General features: G+C 42.3%; 1 protein-coding gene across 1 annotated transcript; it reads left to right on the top strand.

Annotated features, from left to right (window-relative positions):
• Nucleotides 1–1,304: 1,304 nt before the first annotated feature.
• Nucleotides 1,305–8,492, top strand: LOC128310203 (uncharacterized). The gene is made up of 8 exons (XM_053046786.1): nucleotides 1,305–1,600; nucleotides 1,690–2,168; nucleotides 2,248–2,401; nucleotides 2,484–5,444; nucleotides 5,550–5,726; nucleotides 5,834–5,851; nucleotides 6,082–6,115; nucleotides 6,200–8,492. Exons 1-8 carry the CDS (start codon nucleotides 1,488–1,490, stop codon nucleotides 6,206–6,208), a joined length of 3,945 nt encoding a protein of 1,314 aa, XP_052902746.1. The 5' UTR covers nucleotides 1,305–1,487; the 3' UTR covers nucleotides 6,209–8,492.
• The last annotated feature ends 154 nt before the right edge of the window (nucleotides 8,493–8,646 follow it).

Here is an 8,646-nt window from a genome sequence, read left to right as displayed (position 1 = left end):
CAGGATCATACTAATGGGGCAATCTTGAATAGGTTCGGTGCGTGCTTTTGATAGGGAAATGTAGTGTTTTGATGTAGCAAACATTGCTTTTGCTGTTAAACATAAGTCATAAACCATCTTCCCAAACTCATTCGATCACGAACATTCCTTATAGAAAGGACAAACATTATTAAGTTTATTCATCTATTTTAGCAAAGAAAATAAACCCGGAATAGAAAACATATCCTTGGAGAAGTAAAAATACGTAGTGTTGTTGTAACACTACCTGGATGGATGGATGGAGTGTACTGAAGTAACGAATGGAACAGAGAAGTGATGGTATGATGAAAAACTGCAGCGTGGTGTGTTCCCCATTATGGCAATCTTTGCCTGCTGCCGTCTCACAGCGGTTGTGAACGGTGTGTGAGGCCATCATTTCCGTAGTTTGCAAACTGTCGTGTTCGTCAGTCCGTCGAAGACTTGGCTCGAAATGGCAAACATAAGTGGGAGTAAAGAAAGACACGTACACCCAGCTGCTAGTCGCGATTGAAGACATTGAATGTATAATCAACCTTTCCATTCCGGGGACAGCCGTTGTGGAGTTTTGCTTTATGCGTGGTCAGAAACGTACGTTCTACTTGCAGCTCAAATGCAAAAGCATTAAATCGATGGTACTGTTATAAATCCAATTTCGTTCTGTATGTATTCGAGCTAATCTTAGTTTATAAATGTAATGGCAATCCTTTTAAGCATTAGTACAACCACATTTCCGTTAGGCAGATAGTGTGTATATTTGTGTTTTCTTGTGCAAGTTGCCAAAATCTCTCACTTCACTTCGCAGGATGAGATGTTCTTCATGTTACGCATATTGCCAACATTGAACGGGATTATAAACCTTCAGTGATTTGTAAATTAAAAGAAAAAAATGTTATTTTATGGTCAATCCCTCACCGTGCAGTCGGTCACATGTGATTTTACAACATCGTTTTACGTTCAAATCGCATGTAAATCAATAACCATTAGGAGAAAGGGTTCTGGGTGCTTCGAACAAACAATAGTTACGAATGTAACAAATAAATTTTGATGGGCCTAAAAGTTAGCATCAAACTCTCAAAACAAAGGATTAGAAGCACAAAGAACCAATTTTTATTATTTGCTGATTAAAGCATTGCATGTGGATTGACTAACTGAACTGAATGAATGATTAGGTACCACATGCATACAAAGTATCGTTATATAAAGACACCGTTTGTGCAACTCCTAATTTTAATTCCAATTTCATTCTACTAACAATGTTTTTCCTCCATTACAGCCATTACAAGAATAAGCAAACGCACATCATACACAAAGTATCTACAAATTAGACGGTCAGACTTACTCTACCTACTACAGTCCCCGGTGGTACATGGAAAATACTTATTCTTCCTAGTGAGCACGTGTGTTTTACATCGACATTATTGTAAAGAAGAACATAATATTGCCGTAAAACGATTGAAATCGCCGTCACCATGGCTACGAGTCCGGGTTCAGATAACAATTGTAACATCTACATGCCACCGTTAGGGTGTTCCGTGGCGTCCTCGCATGACTTCAGTGATTATCAATGGTTTACAGATTTTGGGTAGGTTTCGCAAATGAAATATCTAATAATTTATGATTCGGTAATGTGCTCGCTTTAACACTATACATTTCATTTAACCCGATATGCAGAAGTTATCGCGACGGAGTGACCACGCATCAGAGCATCCTATCGGCACTATCCGCGTCGTACAATGGAATTGGCGAGCTGTCGTACTACGAGAAGATGGCGAAGGATATTGATGCCAATCTGGCTGAGATCGATATGGAAAGCTTCCGCAAGGAAGATATCAATTCGCTGTTGACCGCCATCCCTTCGCAGCTACGGCTAGACGACGCAGAGCGCAAAGCGCGCAACAATAATCGCATTTTCTCGACGATAACTAGTTGTACGGCGGCAGGACTAATACCGGCCGATATGATGGACAATTCTTTCTGTAAATCGGAGTTGCTGTTTTCCCCGGTGAAAGAATCACACATCAGCGTGGATTCGCTAGACATGGACGGATATCCGGACGAGGAGGATATTATACTAACGTGCCAAGCGAACAAAGATAACTACACCATAGCATTTGAGCAAAGCATACTCTACTCGGAGGAAAGTTATTACGGTAGGCATTGGAGAATTATTGTTTGATGCGTTTAAATAAGGTATTCCTTGGTTTAATCGAACAAACTGTATTTTTCTAGATGGTCCAGAACACTATGGCAAATATAAGCGTATGAACCTGCTGAATAATTTACAAAACCGGACCCAGTACATTAGACATAAAGATTCCATGTCCCGTTCCGAAGTCAACTACACAACCTGGGGTAATTTGAAACGCAATGGAACAGTACAAAGGTATGTTAGCTCTGAACAAAAAAGTGCTGAACGTAATAGCACAAAATACAACATTCTACTGATACTGTATTATTGATTACAGGCCACCGATTGCTGTGAACCCACTAATCACCCATATTTCGCGTCACAATCGGACGTGCTTCGTACGAAAAAGTTTCAGCATGCCTAATTTGCTGTCGGATCAACCAGGTTCGTCGCCAACACATCTTCCTTCGAAGGATCAGCATCCACTGAACGTTTCCCAAGCTGGAAATGGCCACATTGCGGAAGAATCGTTTGAAAGGCCGATGCGCACCTTGCTTCCAATGTACACCCTACCAACAGATTCGGAGAATGAAAGTAGCACCAATGGGAATGGAGTCGATGGAACCGATCACACCGACGAGAACAACCTCCTAACAGTGCACGAACATCGAGAGTCACTGTTGCAAACAAGGCAACAGCAACCGGAAGAGCAACAGCATCACCAATTGCAACAACAGGCGCAACAACAAACGCTACAACAACCATCGTTTAACTTGGTGAAGCTTTTCATAAAACAGAAAAGCAGCTCAACGGACACGTGTATGGATGTGTCCTCCGGATGCTGGCCAAGCGATAGTACCAACAGTGGTGGTTCAGGAGATCACCAGATGCATCACCTTGGGTCCGGAGCAACAATTCCAGTCATGCGGTGTCGTAAGAAAAGTATGCACGATTCTGGCAAATGTTCCACAACTGGTGGTGGAAGTGTCGGTGGAAGACATGGCGATGAGGAAGAGTTTCAATTGGATAGTTTAGATGCACAAATTAACAACAGTCACGTGAACACTAATAACAATAACGGTAGTCACAGTGACGCCGATGACGATGGTCTAAATGGGGAAAGAGGGCCCCCGACGTCGCCTCAGCGTGCTCATGGAACGAATGGAGGACCGGTTTCGGGTAATACGAAGCTGAACGACTTCAACCGGCAGATGCACGGCTCTCCGCGTAGGCAGTACAAGGGTTTCAACATGAACATTGGCGGGGGCAGAAGATTGCTGCATGATCTTTTGCAACACCACAATGGCAGCAGCATTGGTTCGGCCAGTGCGCTGAATAGCAGTAGCAGTATTAACAATAACAATAATCACAATCTGAACAACAACAATAGCTATAAAGACACCAACAGCGATACCAGCCGCACGTCAGAGAACTTAACGCAAATATTCAATCACAGTGGCAATAACAATACCACCATCTCCTCGGGCTCCAAAACGAAGATTCCAATCGATATGATTACTAAATCGATGCAAACTTCCCTCATCGGAACACCGACCGCCAATGGTGGCAATGTTGCGAGGGAGAAGGTACGCGTAATACCACCCTCCTTTTTGGATCGCTTAAATGAGCTTGGCGATAAGCAGAAAGCTCCAGTGTTTGTGGTGTATCCCAACTATGCACTTCCAGATTTGGGCTTCCTGAAGACACAAAACGAGGTCGTCATATCACCGCTGACGTTCAAGGAAACGATGATGGGCGCAGGTCGTCCGCTTAAAAAACCGCGCCCAGTTTCAATGAACGACATCGAAAATATTCGACAGCGTGAGTACAAGCACGTTACGGACTGGAAGTCGCTCGTTTTTCTTCTTCCAACTGAGTATCGTAAGCTGTTGCGTCACATTCCGGAAGTTAGCGAGTTGAGTCTGTCGACCGAGAAGCAACCCATGTTTTGCATGACGCCCCCATTGCGACGCGGTGTCGCTCGGGGTGTAAGTTGTGATTGTACCAATTTATTAAATCAGAACACACAAACGTACAACAGCTCGAGTTCAGGCGGAAGTTCCAGTGCTGCACCAAGCTCCGGATACCGAGGATCTTCGACGATGCTTACGACGGACTCCGAGATGGATGGTATCTTGGGACCGTCGAATAGTAGCAATATTTTCAACAATAATATGTACGTTTACCAGTATGATAGCCCGGCAGAGGTTTTAGTACCCTCTGAACGGCCTCCTTCAGGTCGCACTGTAGGTGGAACTCCAAAGAGCATTCTTCGGCGGCCACAAGGGTCGAGTAGAGGGTCCATTAATCCGGCAAACAATGGAGCTAACAGCAACATGAAAGCCAAACGTAGCAGTATGTTCGAAGAGCAGCAAATGATGCACTATCCACAAGCATCACGGGAAAAGCGTCGTTCGTTGCAGGAACACCATTCGTACAACTTTTACGAAGATGCCGAAGAGGAGGAGGAACATTGTGCTGAACCGAAGCTGCATAATTCGCCCAACATGACACCACACCCGCGATTAGCCAATACACCAAAGTTACCCTCGGCTGATCATTACCATAAGCTGAACAAGTTGGTTGAGTTTAGCGATAACGATATTGCAGCTGTTGGCGACGCTAACCATCAACAATGCATCGACGATGATCTGGATGCTCGTGCACGGGCGGAGCAATTCCTGTCGCACGTACCGAAATCGGAGCTCAAGCACTATGCCGAAATTGCACACATCCTAGAATCGACCGAAATGATCGAATCTTCCGAACCGGCTTATGATCGTACCAGGTTGCGTAATGAAGTCAGTCGATTGTTGTCACAGAAGAGAAACGTAACCTTCACCAAGCAACCAACGGTTCCATCTGCCTCGAGCGCTAATAATACCACACCAGTGCGGCAACAGCCATCTCCGGCCACGGTTTTGTTACGACCAACCGAAATAAAGTTTTCTACACCACCAAACTCACCGAACATGTCGGTTACGGTGGCAAAAACTGGTCATCACCATACCGCGACCGGAATAGCGGTGGAAAAGAAACCACCCGTTGCCCAACGTACGCCCTCGTCATTAGCAGGTTCGCCAGCTTCTGGTGCGGAGAAGGAAAAACAGGATAAAATTCAGACAAATCGCTTCAAACGACTGCAAATTCAATGGGAGCTGTTGAGCAAAGAAGCGAATGCGAAGGCATCTGTCGAGGGTCAACGAAAAGAGGTTCGCAGTGGTGGTAATACCCCAACCGGTGGTAACTGTGGTTCCAAATCACGAATTCCACGCCCTGTGAGCTATCCCACCACCAGGTCAGTATGCTGCCTCGTTGCATTCAAACTGCAGTGACGTTAATGTGTTTTGTTTATAAACTTGCCGTGTTAATGAACATTTTCAATCACCTTTCTCTGTTGTAGAACGAACTCTGATCCTGTAGTGAGCAAAACGCTTAAATCGCCTAGCCGAATTGTGGCACCAAAGAAGTATGGTGCAATGCAGTCTCCAGTCACAACGCCTCCTACACCTGCCCCACGTACGCCAAGCAAAACGTTCAGCAACACCACACCCAAGAAAGTGTCATCTGCTCCCTCTCGGTACGTATTACCTTTTGCGTGGCTTCATTGATGTGGCAAACAAACACAACCATTGGCGGTCTATTTATGGCATTTGTTGATAAAATTGTTTCTATCTTAATCCTCAGCCCCGCGACACGCACACGGTGAAGAGAATACGATATGATATATATTTGTGTAATAAGTCCTTCACTAACTGTCTGTATGATTCTTTTTCCTCTTTTCCCTCTTTTTCTTATGTTCGCCACCTTTCTGCCAATTGTTTATGATTATGATTTGAACTCCCCTCTACTGAACCATCCGACCTGTAAAACAATCATATCAACTTTATCTTTATTTGTTGACACCAACAATCAACATTGCATCGACAATGTAGCATTCCGCTCGGGAATCGTAGCAAAAAATATCTTGTAAGTATACGTCACTGTGCGATGCAATTTATCGCTTATCCTAAAGGTGTAATAATGCGTATTCCATATCAATATTTTTTGCAGGCTAAGTAGCAAAAAATCGAGTGTGTTGACGGTAAGGATTGTTTCATGAGCGGCAAGGTTCGACTGTAGATGTAACGGAGATAAACCCATGATGATCGCTTTTAAACCAAAGGAAGTGTATAAATATTAACCCAACTACCTGTTACCGACAGAGGAGGACAGAAATGCGCCGCATCGTCCAGCAAAAGGATGAGTCATTAAGGCTGCTGTAAATTGTATGTTGTCGGCATTAGAATTATATTTGCTCCCCACATTCTCTCTACGCGCTGGACCATATGGTAATAAGATATGGTGTCACGGGGATGCTACGGAAATGTTTGACTACATTACGCGGTACAGTCCCTGCAGATGGTTCTAGTGTTGCATGTAAGCTGCTATTTTTAGTCACATGTGTATACACACAATCGTTTATTTACTATACCTGCCGCTTCTTAAGAACGATCACTCCATGCTGGCAACATGTCTCCGTAACGGTGCGAATATACCTTACAGTAGGAAAATGCGACTAAATTACACAGAGGTGTATGTAGATAATGGCTAACGGTGGTGTTCTGTGTAGTGTGGTACAAAATGTCGCTCTGCCGTACCGTTACGGTAACATGATTGTGGCCAGGGAACTGCAAACGAGCTGCTTTAATCAGAACAAGCATTACACGAAGCTCGCTCATTCATCGGGCGCTGTATATCGACTGGCGCTACTTTAATTTTTAAAGTGCTAAACGTTGTTAAAAAAAAATAACTATTGTATTCATACGCTATAGGGATTAATGTTTTGTTTTGTTTGCATAAAACAGCCAGATCTGCGATATTAGTCGGTGTTGTGGGAGTGGTAAAATCAGCAGCAATTATTATTCAGCGCTTCTTAGTCAACTTGCTTCGTAATAGCTATACAATATGCATAAACCGATTATAATACTCATGCGCTCTGTAATCAATGCCATAATATTCACATATAATCAAGCGTCAGTGGAGTGCAGAAGCCAGGATAGCTAGAGAAGAGTGTTACTGAGCGAGTGTTAAAGATGGGTTAGAATTGTTTAGTATTAGTATGTACAGACATAGTACATGTGAGGCAACATATGTGAGGTTGCATATTTTTCGGTATTACTACTATTATTATTACCATTTGTTTGCTTAATGGCCAGAAGCAGTTTTGCCTAGTACGAATCGCTCATTAAAGCAGACCAAACACTAAGTTATTAGAGTAAAGCTTCTGAAGAATTATATTTTACTCTACTCCTAGTCTTTTCTATTGATATACATTCAAATTTTATCCTTTGTTTCACTCTGTAATCAGTAAGCACGCATGTACGCGGAACGAATGTAACGGAATATACATCTTTCGAGCGCTCTCGGAATGCATTAAGACGTGCAATATGTTCCTTCATCATTGCATGCGTTTTATATTAATCTAAGTTGTTACTAAAAATGCCGATCGATGTAAAGCCATCGCTTTCAGTGAAGCTTCTTCTTTCTTCAATTACTACCTTCGCAGAGTATTGTTACCATGACCATGATTGTAAATCTAGGCATAGCACACATCCCCAGGCTCTATTACTAATATACAAAGAGACAAACTAAGACCAAAACCATCCGCAACCACCATTGCTATCGCCATTGCTTTCGCTTGCTGGATAAAACCTTCTGGAGTGTAATGCAATGTTTTGATGCTAGTCGAAGTGATTAAAATTGTTTGACTAAGTATATACAATCGATACAACCTATGGAAGAAGGCCCATTCACTGTCAGGATGAAAAACCATAACTGTCCTCACGACACGATACCTCCTCCTTCAGTTGGCCAAATAAGAATGAAATTTATGATTCTTTTATATATTTTACTATCGCTGCTCATCGCTTGGTGGTGCCTTAGTGGCTGCAGCTATGCAATGAACAGAATTATACAGCGTGCCATAACATCAAGAACGTTTTCATTGACTTTGTTTTATCTTTTTATTGTGGTCAGTGAAGTATGTTGTATTGGACATTGAAAGTTAATATAAAACATTAATTGTTACTATAAACGCTAAACATTGCATCCATTAGTGTGGAGATAACGCATTCACTATAACAACATGCGCTATTACCATCACGGCTTCGCTGTAATTGTTGTTCGTCGTGAGCAATTGTTTCGCTTTGGCTTATTTATTTTGTTTTCTAATTACGGCAGTGTGCAAATCATTCAAACATAATCTATAGTCTTAAATAACAGATATGAATATATTTGATGAAATGAAGTAAAACAGATTATACAAACTGCAATGCTAATCTAATAAATAAAGCATTTAATCAAACAATACAAATAAGAGAAATGTGTTAATGCTGTACCCTTTTTTGCTTTTTTTGGGTTTCCCGTTTAGTTCAATTCACACAACTGCATACAAATAAAACATGTAAAAGTTCGACATGTAGACAAAGACGATAATCTTATGTATTTCTATATAAATG

Source organism: Anopheles moucheti, chromosome 2 (assembly GCF_943734755.1).
Source record: "Anopheles moucheti chromosome 2, idAnoMoucSN_F20_07, whole genome shotgun sequence".
In the NCBI taxonomy this organism is placed as follows: domain Eukaryota; kingdom Metazoa; phylum Arthropoda; class Insecta; order Diptera; family Culicidae; genus Anopheles; species Anopheles moucheti.
Note: the sequence above shows the minus strand (reverse complement) of the source record. Positions and strands in the feature narration are given on the sequence as shown.

Excerpts from the sequence above, each read along its gene's own strand:
- LOC128310203 (XM_053046786.1), top strand. The coding sequence starts at position 1,488 with ATGGCTACGAGTCCGGGTTCAGATAACAATTGTAACATCTACATGCCA. Across the intron at positions 1,601-1,689 it reads CAATGGTTTACAGATTTTGG|AAGTTATCGCGACGGAGTGA; the intron begins GTAGGTTTCGCA and ends CCCGATATGCAG. Across the intron at positions 2,169-2,247 it reads CTCGGAGGAAAGTTATTACG|ATGGTCCAGAACACTATGGC; the intron begins GTAGGCATTGGA and ends GTATTTTTCTAG.